Source organism: Apaloderma vittatum, unplaced genomic scaffold (genome assembly GCF_000703405.1).
Source record: "Apaloderma vittatum isolate BGI_N311 unplaced genomic scaffold, ASM70340v1 scaffold25006, whole genome shotgun sequence".
In the NCBI taxonomy this organism is placed as follows: domain Eukaryota; kingdom Metazoa; phylum Chordata; class Aves; order Trogoniformes; family Trogonidae; genus Apaloderma; species Apaloderma vittatum.
Window position 1 is genome coordinate 10,954 of NW_009721618.1, and position 14,832 is coordinate 25,785.

Below are 14,832 nucleotides of genomic sequence, written 5' to 3' on the forward strand. Positions count from 1 at the left end.
TAAAAAATCCTGTTGTGATTAGGCATGCATTTTAAAGGCTAAGTTAGTATTTATGAGAAGTGGAGGTGAAAGACTCGTACACAAGCAGATTTTTTTTCAGCTTAGGGTCTTCTCTTGCCTACAAATCTGGAGTGTTAGCACCTGCTGTTAGCTGCCCTGCATGGACCCGTGAGGGTCTGGACTTCTCATATGCAGCCTGTACTGCTTTTGGGACAGACCTCTAGGTCAGCTTTTTCATACCAGGTATATTGAGCTGAGCTACCCAACAAGTGCTGTGTGATGTTTTTAACTTCTAGGAAGGCCAGTCGTCAGCAAATGGTCCATCTCGTGATGGCCCCAAGCAGCCGCCACCAAGAGAAGGAAACGTGGGATACCCCAAGCTCCGGGCTGGCTACATCCCCATTCCCGTCATCCACGAGGGCGTCGATGGCCGACAGCAGCACCCGTGCTTTTCTGCTCCGCAGCGATACAAGACAGAAGCTGTGCCCACCACCGTGCAAGGGCAGCCTCCGCTAAGGGGGGCCTATGGTGGCCCCGAGTCCCCTCCAAGGGGACCGACAGAGGCTTCTCAGACAGATAAACAATGTGGACAGACAACGGCAGCTGCAGCAGCCCAAGCGCCGGCCGCACACGGACCCGAGGTAATTTCTCCGCGTTGCTGGGCTGTGTTTGCATTGGTCTTTGCAGCATTTATGACCTGAATGTCACGCGGTTAGATTATCCTTCAGAAAGCCAAACTCGCCACAGGATTACATTTTCCCCCGATACTTGCAGTGTATTAAAATGGAGAAGTGCACAGTCATGGCAGCATACATATGTAAGGTTTCTCTAGCATCACCTGCTTTCCTTCTGAAAAGTTTCTGCAGAAATAAATGCATGTAAATGGCTTCTGCAAGAAGAGAAGCCCTGAGCTGTGCAGGTCCCACAGCAGAGGAATATGATTTTAGGGTTTATGCTGGTTCCCTGACAAGCAGAGGATACAGACAGGTCTCTTGTGTTCTGCATCATGAGTCAGAAACTGAAATGAACAAAGTGAGAGAGACACAAAAATAAAGTGGCCAGTTAGGTAACAGCCCAGGCCATTTTAGAATTTCTGTTTTTGTGATCTTTGCTTTCCAATTTAATATTTCAGTTATATTAAGTGTATAGATTTACATATATACAGTTTTAAAAATAAATCGTGAAGTATTTTTTGTTATTCATCAGCCTGTCAAAATACTTTCAAACTATGAACTTAAAGTCACACTGCTTGCTTTGTGTTTCAGAAGGTAGGATTCTGGTTTGTCTGTTCTCTCTAGAGAATCTGCAGAATTAGTATTCTTGTAATACATGGAAATATCAACCTCATTTTTATTCAAAGTAAGATGAGCAGGAAATTCAGCCTTCGCCAACCTGAAAATATATCATGAGGTCTGTAATTCAGCAGTGGTGGCTTTTCCTCTGAAACCTATTTGGAGTCTGAACAGCGTAATTAAAATTCTGGTAGCAGGTTTCTCAGCTGTCTTGACTAACAATGCCTTGTCCACGCAGTGCTGGCACAAGAGGTTCAGCTTTTCCTCTCCCAACACTGTAGAGCTTTGTCTTGTACAAAGAGTGGTTTTAGGAACATGTCGTCTGTGTCTCTGACAGAAGTCCTCCGAGATAACTACTGAGGACTTGGAACTCACGGTTACAAACCTGGGCAGGTGGCATGGGTGTCAACTGACCAGAGACTGTGGATGTGCCTTTAAACCCCGTGCCAGCAAGCCCGCCAGTAATAGCAGCGTTGGGTACCATAACACAAACCAGCATTTATTTATTTAATGTTGCCATTTCATGGACAGCTGAGCACTTCACCAGTGCCAGAAGAGAGGTCTTTCTCCCTTCCCTCTCCTGCTTTTCCTGCCCTTTTCTTGTTTTCTGGCTGTGTTGTCCTGCCCTCTCCTCTGCCAGCTCCCATCTGACCTGGCCTTTCACTGAGCTGTGTAACAAACCCATTAGGAAATCATTTTTTCCCTCTTACTTAGTGAGTGAAACTGGTCAGAGACCGGCCTGACAGCTGCTGGCGGTGGTGCAAAGCAGGTGAGGTGATGGATAGGCACAGGAGGAGGTGAAAGGGGCCTGTGAGCAAACAAATTGCCTTTCCCCAAACTGCAGCCCCACTACCTGGAACTTGCCGAAAACTGGATTCTGCAGCGAGCCTGGTGCTTTCTGCTGCTGAGGGCAGGTCTAAGCTAGTGCAGCTCTCGCTGCTGGTGCCAAGGGAAGGTCTTGAGCAGGAGAAAGGGGATATTAGCTGTATGTGCATTGCCATAACCTGCTCCCATGTTAATTACATGCTTTAAAAAAACTCCAAACCAAATCTGTTATTGTGACCAGGATCAGAAGTCTAAATGTTGTGTGCCTCTGTCAGGGGTTTGTTTTTGTCTCCAGTATATAATTTGTTTGCTTAACTTTAGTTTGCCTCAAATTTAACAGGTTTAGACAGGAACAGCCATGCAAAAGCAGCAAACATTCTGACTGAGCATCCACTCCCTGCTCATTTGAGGGCTGGGAATGCTGTAGCTCAGGTTTCTACTTGTTATGATGATGCTCTCTCACAACTTCTGTGGTTTGTTTAGCGAGGCACTTGGCCAAAGACAAAAGGAAGTGGGTCCCTTGTATTCCGGAAACAAGACTTCTGTTTCTATGGCCACCTCCTTCTTTTCTCTTTGGAAATGAAAAGTACTGTAAGCACAAAATGGTTAAAATTTAATAATGGATTTTGTTTTCACGGCAGCCTCAATCTCCTGGAGCTTCTGATTCTCCCACGGTTCCCCCTCAGTCCTCTGGCAGACCCAATGCGGGGAGCCATCAGCTTCCTCGCGGTTATATTCCAATTCCCGTGATCCATGAAAATATCCAACGGCAGCCAACGCAAGTCTACCATCAGGCACAGAAGACACACTACCCTGCCCAGCAGAGCGAATACCAAGCCCACCAACCAGTGTTTCACAAAATTCAACCAGACGAGAGGGAGCCCAAGACAACGCGAGCACAGTCCCCGTTCAGAGTGTCTCAGAGGGGCTCCGCCACGCCGGCCAGAGTTACTGCCCAGATGCAGCCCCCAGCTCCTATCAGAGTGCAGACTGTTGTAGACAGACCCCAGGTATGTAGAACGGGAAAGGGAATGCCTGCCAGGCATTTTGTTCAATGTAGCTAGAGCTGAAAAATTAGCTTGTGCTAACAGGTACATGAAAGCACGTAAAGCAGTCTCTATTTCTGGATTTAAACGAACTGGAAGATTCTGAGAGAATTTCAGCAGCAAGTTGTCTTTAAACCTATCAGGGCTGTGGAGCCTTTGGATCGTTGAAATATGATTTAACACCTGATTTGATTTTCCTCTCGTCAGAGTATAATCTGATGTAATTACACTGAGGTCACTGATGTTGCATTATGTTTGTCAGAAGAAAATCAGGTCTGCGGGATTTGTGGCATCTATGTAAATACACCTCAGTGATGTTTCAGAGCCATTTAGGATAGCATCAGATGCACAAAGTAATTCTAGTTTTGAAGAAAGAGGATCAGCAAAATCTATTCTTGGAACTTTTTATTCTTCCTACATGAAGCATGCTCTTGCTTATAGAACATATTGCTCATTGAATGCTTTTTCCACGTTAAAATTCTTACTATAGTTAAAGACTACTAGGAATTTGACAACTGAGTGTGTGGAAAGGGGGGTGTATATATAAAAAGAAGCCTTAATTTCCTCTCTGGAGAGATTTCACATTGAAAATGTCAGGAGCAGAATTAGGTTGATATTTTTGAAAAGCCAGGTGTTAGGTTAAAATGATGAAGACATCAGATTTAGTGGTATATTCTAGGTTATAATGCTAATTTATTTTTACAGGTGAGAATTTGAGCTTCCTAATCAATTTTTACATTTAGTGTAACAGTAATTGTCAGTGCAAGCCATTTACTTGCTTACTTTAAATATAAATTTAGGTATTTCATTTCAGCCATCTAAGCCTGAGATCTGGATCTAGTACCTTTCCAAAATCACTGTCTATGTGCACAAATAAATGAAGGGGGTTGCAGGGGAAGGAAATTACACATCTCCTGAATACCCCTTTTCTGCTAAGATTTCAAAACTAATCTCAATTTCAAGATAGTTCTGATTCAATGACTGTTAGATCTGTAGTAATCCCAGGGATTGTCTCTAATCACTACAGTGTAATAAGATTGACATAGTAACCTCTGCATATAAATACCCTAAAGATAAAATCAGTAAAAATAAGCACTAGCAAAAAAAAGGTTATGTCCTGAAAATGGGAACGGGGTGAGAATAGGCCAGAATGTGATTAAAACTCATCAAAGTAGTTGGCTTCTGAAGAAACACCAGCTCTCAGTTAGTGAGACACACAGGATGAAATTTTGACCGTGCCGCAGTCCTGCAACAAATCGTGCTGGCTCAAGTCAGGAGAAGGCTTTGCTCTAAGGTCCTATCTTATAAAAACTGCTTGTAGGGCTGATTTTAGTGAGTGTAGGAAGGATTTGGTGGGTTGAAGTTTAATGTCTTTAAGAGTCGATTGCTGCTTGTAATTTGCAGTAACTTGAAAACAATAACTGAACTCTTCAGCACAGTGGGGTTTTTTAGTTCGAAGCAGTAAAATTCAGCAATGCACAGGAAAGATGAATCATGTGGTGTGTGCAAAAAATGGTGCTACTAGAAGTAGAGAAAATTGGATGTTAGGTTTCTTGTTCTTCAGAAGGAAATAAAGAGCATTGTTCATTGTGTCTCAACACAAACTTGCCTTGCTCACCAGGTTTCTCAGCAACAAGTCCCACCTCAAGAGCCACCAAGACCAGCCCCACCGCCTGAAATCAAACCTGAAAACAAGGCAGTCCCACCACCAGAAACTGAGGTGCCGTCATCATATATCCCAATTCAGGTCACCCACCAAGAATCAGATGCTAAATTGCCACCCCATAAGCCTCCAGCTGTGGCAGAAAAAGCTGATAAAAAGGTTCCCTGCCCAGCGAAGATTGTTCCCCCACAGGAAAGGCCTCCTCCTGAAGAAGTGGTGACACCGAAGACAGTGGAAACAGGAGAACCTCAAAAGCATCCTGGTGTTTTGAAAGTGGAGGCAATTCTAGAGAAAGTACAAATGCTTGAGCAGGCAGTTGACACCTTTGAAGGCAAGAAAACTGACAAAAAATACTTGATGATTGAAGAGTATTTGACCAAAGAGTTGCTAGCCCTAGACTCAGTGGACCCTGAGGGTCGTGCAGATGTGCGCCAGGCCAGGAGAGATGGTGTAAGGAAGGTCCAGAACATTTTGGAAAGACTTGAACAGAAAGCAGAAGATGTCCCAGAACCTGCTCAAGTTGATGGACTTCAGCCAAATTTGCCAGAGCCTAGGCCACCACAGGAGATCATGGAGATTGAACCTGTGGTAGTCAAGAGCAAGGGAGATACCAGTAATAAAGATGCTAAAGAGGAAACCAAAATGGAAAGACATCAGCCTGAAACTAAGGAAGAAGTGTTTACCAATCTCGCCACCCCGACGAACACATCTAACAACCCAACTGAACCGTAGCCATGTGTCGAAATTAAAATCTCTCAGACTTTATAACTTAAAGTGTGTTTAAGTGAATTTTAAGTTGCATGCATTTCCAAAGCTCTTTTCAACTGGTTTTTAATCAACATAGCGGCTTGGGACACAGTAAACACTTTGTGGGGGAAGGAGGGAGTTAGAAAGTAATGCATTTATCCTTTATCCTTACACTATGTAAAAGACATGCTTCAAAAATAAACCCTGTACATGAATCACTTTTAGTTGAGCTGAGTGGAGAATAAAAAACAACTACAACCACTTCAGGGTTAATATTGATGCGTGTTGTTTAGGGTGTATTCTTTTGCAGGTGATTTTTGTAAAATCAGTGGCCTGCATTGTCAGAATACCAGTCCTTCTATAAGTATAGCCACTCTTAACAGTAATGTTTTTATTTCTAATGTTCACAGTTGGGCACTTTAAGTAATGATGGATAAAAAGCGTGTAAGAAACCGTAGGGATATTTATATGTGTGCAGGACTTCAATGCTATATTTTAAGAGGGAAATAAAATAATATAGAAGCCTAATTTAGTCTTGTGATTTTATAATGTAAATGAAAGGGTAGTAGTCTGTTTAAATACACTCTTCTAAACACAGAGGTTTCTTTTAGTACAACATTGTAGTTGAAGTCTGATAGCTGTTTTCTCATCGAGACCAAAACGTGCCTTTTTCCGTTGACTTGCTTCCTTTTAACGTTGTTGCTGTATCCCATAGGTGGATTGAGGCAAGAGTTTGGCCTAGCATTTCTTTTTTTCTGTTATTTTGTTTTCTCTCTCTGCCCTGAGAGTCCTCATTTGACAGAAATGTTTATAACATTACAAAATCCATATCCATTGCTGTTGTCTTCCAGAAATTTACATCAGCTTCTCTTGTTCCGGGAAGTCATTAGTCTTTTATTAACCACTACTTCTGGATTTCCAGCCGGTTGCACTTTGTATTCATAGAGCCAATATAATTAAGAGGTGGTTCTCTCACTTTGCAAACAGTTTAATCGATACTTTGTGGTTGTTCTAAGTGGTTAACAATTTACACTTAAGCAAGGGACCTAAAATGTAGTTTGGCTACGTCCATGTTAAACAAAAGCAGCAGAGGCAGACCAGTACAGAGCAAGAGCAAGGGAAGAAAGAGTCCTAACTTGACTCCAGAAGTTATCTGGGACTCGCATTTGTAAAATGATGAACAAATCTTTTTAACCTGGTAACATATGTTTGCAGCATATGAAATGTTTAATATAGCTGCTCACGGCAATTCATTACTTATTGAATTACACTCTGGATCACGAGATTAGATTGGGAATGATGTTTATACCCATCTGAAAACCTGGTTTTAAGAGGCAGGTTTAGAGTGGTCATCTAGAACTGTCACTATTATTTTAAAATAACAAAATAGTATGTAAATTGTCATGCAACAAGTATTTTGAAGTAACATTTGAACCGTGAGCTGTTTGCTTAGTTGTAGGTAGAATGTTGATACTTCTTTTAGTTTCATTTTGATGGTCAGCAACACCATCTAAGAATACACAGTGTCTCAGAACCATTTGGCTACTCTAGCTTTTAGAGTGGCAGTGTAGGGATTTTAGCAGAAGAGGTGTGTAAGCTCATCTGCCTGCATAATTATTGGATGAACTCACTTCAGCGACACATTCCTCCTGCAGGATTACATTTCAGTTGAAGGCACACATCTCTGACATCATGTAACAAAAATACTTAAATAAGGAAAATCGGCTATGGCTTTTTAACAATTAAGCTATAAGCAGGGTCTGTGGGAGAAATGAGGCCCTCTCTCTTTCTGGTTTCTTTTAGTGTAGCCCACCAATGTAATTAGATCAAAACAAACTCGTTAGCTAAGATTGCAATGTGGAAATTCAGATTACAGTCATAAACTCCTGCCATTTACAGGAAGTTTAAACAGGAGCTGTCCTTTTAAAACATGCCATCCGGTGCTAATGGAGCCTGATTCATGTTATACTATCCAACATTGGTCAGAGTAGGTGGAGTCAAATTTAATTACAACTGCTTTCTTGAAGAAGCAAACCTGGAAGTAGAGTTACACTCTGCTAAGCGGTACCTTAAAAGTTGATTACTAAAGTCAGTGATACCACTGCAGAATTAGGTACCACTCAAAATGAAGCAAGGTTTCATGATCTGGCCTAATAAGGGAAAGTACATTTGGCTGCCCCAGCGCTGCCTGGCTGGAAGACTGTTGCTCTGAGTCATAGTCTCTCTTTGTTTCCTCTGTTGCTCAAGTGTAAACTACACCCAGCCAGCATATATGTCTTGACACATCAGCACAGCTAAACATTCTGAATATGGGCTGGGAGGAGGGAGTAGCAAAGGAGGAAGCAGATGAAGATTCCTGCCCATTCCCTGCAAGCTTCTGACCTGCTCTTTGCAGAGCCTGTTTGCTTCCTTGTGTTGGTACCGATGCTGTGCGTAGCTGGCAGAGGAGAGGGAAAAGATCCGTCGTTACTTTGCATTTCCGCAGTTCGGTGCTAGCTGGTCTGTAGCTTGATCCTGGGTAACTCACTGTAGAATCTTGGCTTTGAAACTCAGGTAGAAAGTAATTAATGTTTTAACACTAGCGTAAGAGTTACCTTACTTTACTTTACAAATACAGCGGTGTGGAACAACAGCAGGTGTGCTGTGGAATACAAGGTGTTCAAATATGCACGCTGCATTTGCAGTAGCCATTTTAAAAAAGATAAAATAGCCCAAAGATTTTCATTAAGAAAAAATAAGGCTGCCTGTCACTCATTTTGAGTAAATGTCAAGTATTTAATTTATTCAAACAGCAAATAATGCCTATGTCAGTGAAAAACACTGCTTAAACTAATTTAAAAAGAGCAAGAGGGATATGAAAAGCATGTACGCAGAATCACAGTAAAAGCTTAGGTTATTTTCTGATTGCATTATCTTTTCCAGCTAGTGATATTTTAAATGCCAGTAGTGGCCTGTTCTCTATATTTAAACTATCACAGCAGCAGGGCATTGTGTTTCCTATAAATAAAAGCATTTTGACTATTTACACACGGCCAAGTCACACCATACCCTGAAGAGGGGGCAGCAGGTAGTTACACTGCCCCAAGAGCATGCAGAGACAGACCGGTGGCACTCTCCTGTGTCCAGTTCCTCCCTTTTCCCGGCAGGAGGTAGAAGCCCTTTATTTGGGATATGTTTGACTTCAAGTTTCCACGTCAGCTCAGCTGTGTTTGCAGACAAGTTGGGAAAGGCAAGGAGTAAGAGTGAAACACCACCCAGAAGGCAGGAAAGCAGCCCAGCATGGTTTGCAGGAGCAGCTCGTGCCATTGCGCTCCAGGAACAATGTAAGCTGGGCTACAAAAGCCCTAGTTTCAGTCTCAGTCTTGATATCCTCAGTGAGGATGTCATGTGGCAGGTTTTAAAATGATAATTGGAATAATAACAACAACAAAAAAAGCTTCTGGTGGCTGTTGGAAAGGACAAAGGTTAATCAAGGTATGTTAATGGGAAGATTTTAATTTGCTAGGTTTTCAATCTCACCTCAGATGTGCATGCATCGATGCTTTTAAATACGCAGGTAACCAAATAAAAGACAGTACTGCATGATGAACTTAAATTAGATGTACACAAACATGAGGGTAAAATGGGCTTAGAATAAAGGACTAGTTATGGGCAGTAACTTCTCTGTGGTTTTGGTCCTGGTGTGTCGAAGTGATGAAATACAGGTGTCTTACAAAACTAAAATCTAAATCATTAGCTGTAAACATTTAATATTGGATCGATCTTTGGTTTTATTACAAAAGCTAGTACTGATCAATAACACTTTTTTTCTGACAGAAACAAATGCAGCCCTTTTGGGCCACTTAAGCAAAGGAAGTGTCTAAAGAAGAAGCTAATCTGAGCTCAGTAGTGCTGGCTGTTCATTACAGATTGAAGCCGTAAATGAACCGTACAAAATAGGATTTCCTGGAGCCTTAACATAAATATCAAGACTCAAAATCCACATTTCTCTGGATATATAATATTGTCATTAATGAAACATGAACGCAATCATTTTAGCATTAGGTACAATGATCTCAAGGCACTTTCACCTTGTCTTTATGTGGGTAGGCATAGCTCATAACGGTACACAGGAGATCTAAATGAACTAGTTGGTTTAAACTTTTAAGACAAAGCATTTGCTTAAAGATAAATGGATGTCACTAAGATACATTAACCTTGTTCCTCAAAAAAAGAGCCTTTTGTACCGGATCATTTGGATTTCCTAGCTCTGCACAAAAACACATTCATAGTATTGTCAGTCTACACTCCCCTGAACCACTAAGTGAATGTGAACAGTCCATTCTTCCTAATACTAGATGCAAATGTAATTGTACACAAGCCAATGTCATCCAAAGCAAAGGTTATTTTAAGATGGGCCCGAAGCTGGTTACAAAGCAGTGGAATGTACTAATTCTCGGTTGAATACCTTTCCAGAATTTATAAATAAGCAACTTGAAAAAATAAAGAGGGCAAAAATTAGAGGCTAGTTCAGCTGTCGCCTACCAGATCTTTTACTGCTGTCTCCAGAAGCTGGGAATCTGCACAAAAGGAAGGAATGGGTCCAGCCTGCAGTATTCATATATCTCTGCACCAGCAAACTGCAGGGCAAGCAGAAGTAGAGGATCTCATGTTAAATTTCAGATTATGAAAAGTGTATCTGCCACACATATTTCAGAAACGAATTCCAAAGGGCACCCATTTAAAAAGACACACTTCATATTTCAGAGTTAAGCATAGAACATGGAGTTATTCATCTCTGCCCCTTCACACGTGACATCTGTACAAGGACTGTGCTGTATTCTGTGATGTGTTTCACAACAAATACCGAAATCACTGTTAAACTTTGCAATAACTGATGATGTTGCAAGTCTTGGTAAAAAAGGTTGAGACTAAATAGACATAAAAATAAGCAGCTTCTCCTAATGGGAAATGGTACCTTTTCCAGGAATGTGGTGAACAGGCAAGAAAATTTAACAAACCTTGAGGTGACACTACTTCTATTACACCTATTCAGAGAGGATTTGTCTGCAGGGCTCTTCAGCCGCCTTTACAAATATAAAACTGTTTTTTAAACATGGGAGGTTATCTTAGTCTTAAAATAGTGGAAGAAATACACTGAATTTAGGAACAAAGGGGTATGGAACTTTGCCTGGCTTTACTGTACTGCTGCAGCAGTAATCTGCAGTGAACAGATTAGATTGGCAAAAACATGGATTACTTGAAGCTCTGTTTTAGTCCTTTTCATCATTTGGTGAATTGTGAGTTCCCATCCATTTGTCTTGTAAGGAAAGTGCAGCTCCTTCCATTTGCAAGAAATGAGCAATGGCTGGAATAATCCTCCTGTGCATTTCCCACAGGGCTGGCAGGCAGATGATCTATGTTTTCTGCAGCCCATCTAGATCTGTGGCAAAGAATCTGAGGGGTCAGCAGTCTCTCTTGCCCCTCTTGAGTGCACAGCTCAGAGTGTAAAATCTGTAAGGCAGGCCCATAACATTTAAGCTAGTACAGTTTTTTTTCTATTTTTAAATAAAATTGATATCAAATCAAGGAAAACCTAAAGCAGTGCTGCCCACTGGCCAAAAATATGGAGATTTTGACTTCCAAAGGACTGACGAAATGATAACACCTCCCCTTAGTTAAGCATTCAGTAGGTGCTGGTGATTACTCTGGCTCCAAGATCTTCCCTCAGTGTCATCATTTCTGATGAGCTCTTGTCTTATCTCCATTCCACCTGCTCTCCTCAGCTGCCTTTCCAACTACCATGAAACTTCTTTCTTTCTCCTGGCCTGCTACCTCTTAGGAAAGAGGTGAAATGTGATAATTTCTCTTAACAATTTAGAGAGCTTGGTCAAAAAAGTTTGGGAGTTCAACTCTTAATTCATCTGTCCAATTGAAGACAATCTTGATCCTCAGCCATTAAATTCAAACATTTATCAAAATTTCAGCATGCCTGCATACCAGGTGCAAAGCCAACATGCCTGGAAGCATAAGGATAAAGATGAAGGTAAGTGTAATTCAGTCCAAATCGGGCTTTTCTCCACCTAAAATACTGAAATTATATGATTTTTTATTTTTACTTTAAAACTTCAGAGTTTTTTACTTTTGAAAGATGTATGCATCTGCAATCTGGGTTGAAAGCTCAGAGAAGCACTCCCAGCTCTTAAACGGCCTTATTTAACTCTTTTATTCAGTTTTGAAGATTGTATAAAGAAAGCAAAATATTATAGCAGTGCATCCTGACAAAGAATAAATCTTCTACATCAGAGATATTTTATCATTCTTAATAGTAGCTACTTCAATATGCTACTCTGTGAAAAAAACCTATCAGTTGAAATGAAATTAAACTGTAGGGATATATTAGATTACACTGAATAAAGGATATAAAGTAGAAAGGATTGTATAACAATATAAACAAATATTGCTGCCTAGAAACAGCAGGCATAGACACATTAAAATATTTAAGGTACCTTAAATATTAACTACCTAGCAACAAGTGCCTGATTACTTCAAGGAAACTATGCACTACTAGGGAAGGCTGAAATCACAGCAATTCTTACAGGACCAATTAGACACATCAGTCTTATTACATAACATAGAATTACATGCATAGGGAATCCCTGCCTTAAATAGTTTATGCTTGACTACACTAAGACACAATATATGGCGATGAAATTACAGGATGTGTACTTGACAGAGCTGAGAAACTGGCTTTTTGCATCACAAAGTTCTAGTTCCTCCTCTGCCTCTGATTTACAGCGTGACCGCGCCAACTCTCTGATGTCCACACTTTCCTACTTTGGTGCTCGCAGTTGTAACGCGGTTGTGCCATAGCACAGGGAAACACAACCTGTAGCACGTTACATGGCGTCGTTTGACAAGCAAATGGGGAGTCTTCCTTCCCCTGACATTGCTTGTGTCACTTAACATTCCTATATGTTGCTCTCGTGGCGACCTATGGTGCACTTGCACGAATAGCTCCCCAGGGTTACAGCTCGGCACTCCTGAGCCTTCCTGCACCACCATTACACCGTCCAGGCGTGTGAGCCCAAAGGCCGAATTTCCTTCTGGACTCTTTGTAAAACAGCTGAAAGAACTGTGATGGAAAATGGTTTCCAGTAATAGTTAAACAAACTTTCTAATCTTGCACGTGTTCATTACGGCAGTGAGTAAACATGTTGGCAGGACGCTTACATGCTGTGGTGGCAGGCTCTAGTAGATGCCTACATTCCTGTGATTTTTTTTAAAGCTCATAAAAGGTGTCAGGTTAACACAGGTTTGTAGGGTATTGGAGGCCTTGAGTTCCTGCAGCTCTAGTTATAACAAACAACATTGACCTATCCAGCATTTTAAAAGCCGTGATACTTTAAGATTTGGCTTCCAAATTAGGTTTTGCAGAACTCTACTTCCATGTGGCGCTCTCAAGCTTCACATAAACCCAACAACCATTTCCAATCTGGGATCTACATGAAGACAATAATCTCCTAGCAGAGGAATTAGAGTTTGGTTTACAGTTCATAAATCAAAAAGCAAGTTATTGGCTCATTTCTATGCTTTTTTATTCCATGACCACAACTCTAATCCTCATTCCAAAATTTACCAACAGTCCTAATCTACCAACCTCTACCTTCCTCAAGAGAAATACAAGCCTGCAGAGGCAGGCAGAACCAACCTTGATTTTTTTCCAGCACCATTTCTGGAGTGAACACTAGCAGCAGTTCTTCAGTGCCTGCAGGCTTGAAATTGAGCACAACCTAACTGAGGGAAAGGCTGGTAACTGAAGTGGAAGAAACACTGAGTGAACTTGTAGTTTCAAATACCTTATTCTCAGTGACACCTGCTTTCAAGATTATTTAACAGGTTGGCTTTTTATGTGGTAGGCTTGGCTCTCAATAGGAGGGAACTGAATGAGCCCATTACAAAATCAGGCCCTAGGTAAACATTCACACAGAAAAGGTTTACAGCTTTTACCCATCCCTTGAATCTGGGCTTTTATTGGGTGAGCAATGTGGAATTTAGCCACTTTATTATCTGTGAATGTGTATTGAGCTTTTTTTCTGATAAACCAACACTTTATTTCTTTACCATAAGTCATGCTTTCTTGTTTTTGTCAGTTCTTGCAAGACATACTAGTGCATAACTTACAGAGGGGTTTTCAGACACTTGGCTCGACTGGGGCAACAGCTGAGAGGCACAAACTGCCCCTTTTAAGCTTGTGGTTTGTTCGCTTCAGGACATGGTGCTTGGAAGGACTCACTGGCACCCTTTTAGCTGAGGATCTTTTTCCTTATGATCAGCACTCCAAGCAAATTACTCTAGATTGTCTTAATAAAGACAATAAAATAAAATGTATATTCTCAGATTTTTATAGGGAAGCTTAAAGCATTTATTTTTATAACTGATTAATTCAGATTTTACCATCCAAGCTCCCCTGTCCAGAGGGTGAAATTCTCCCAGTGTGATATTTTTGCTTTTAGTCAGTAGTAGAGTTCCACTGGGAACTCTGCATGAGTCCCCAGTAATTGTTCACAGAGCCTGATCCATGAGTGTAATCCTCTCCTGATGCATCCTTTCCCATAATACTCCTCTCACCCGGGGCCAGGAGAAGCAGAGAGCTTTCTGTGCTTATGATTTGCCCTCTTCTCACCGGTGGATTTCCTGTCTCAAGGACTGCACAGCTGAAGGTCCCTTTGTTTCCAGAAGTTGGGACAGAATGTGAGTAGATTTATGGAAATGATCGAGGAAGAAAAGCTCAAGTTTTATATTAGTTCACATGGATGTTTCAGATGTGATTCAAACAGGTCATGTGCAGAAGGCATGTCTTGGCAAAACTAGGCTCTGAGAATCTGATTTAAAACCTGAAAACCTAGTTACTTGAGCCTGAGCCCAATAACAAACTAGCAAACTAACAACATAACAAAATAACTAATGAACTAACAAAATAACTAACAAACTAGCTAACAGACAACCTAACAAACTGACAGACTAACTAGCAGACTAACAGACTAACTAACAGACAAATTAACAGACTAAGAGACTAACTAAGAGACTAACTAAGAGACTAACTAACTAACTAACTAACTAACTAACTAACTAACTTTATTTGCTACATGGTGCTCTGATACAGGCAAAATCCAGCAGTGGAAGACACTGCCAATGTCAGGAAGTGGCAATGCAGCATTCATCACACAGCCAACAGGTAGACAATAAAAAATGGACCCTTTCAGCATTATTATTAAAA

General features: G+C 41.1%; 1 protein-coding gene across 1 annotated transcript; it reads left to right on the forward strand.

Moving 5' to 3' along the window:
- Positions 1 to 296: 296 nt before the first annotated feature.
- On the forward strand, positions 297 to 6,101 carry BAG3 (BCL2-associated athanogene 3; the record flags this gene model as incomplete). The annotated part of the gene is made up of 3 exons (XM_009871472.1): positions 297 to 641; positions 2,759 to 3,127; positions 4,785 to 6,101. Coding segments are annotated over 3 exons (1,488 nt in total), but the record flags the coding sequence as incomplete, so codon positions are not given.
- Positions 6,102 to 14,832: the final 8,731 nt, after the last annotated feature.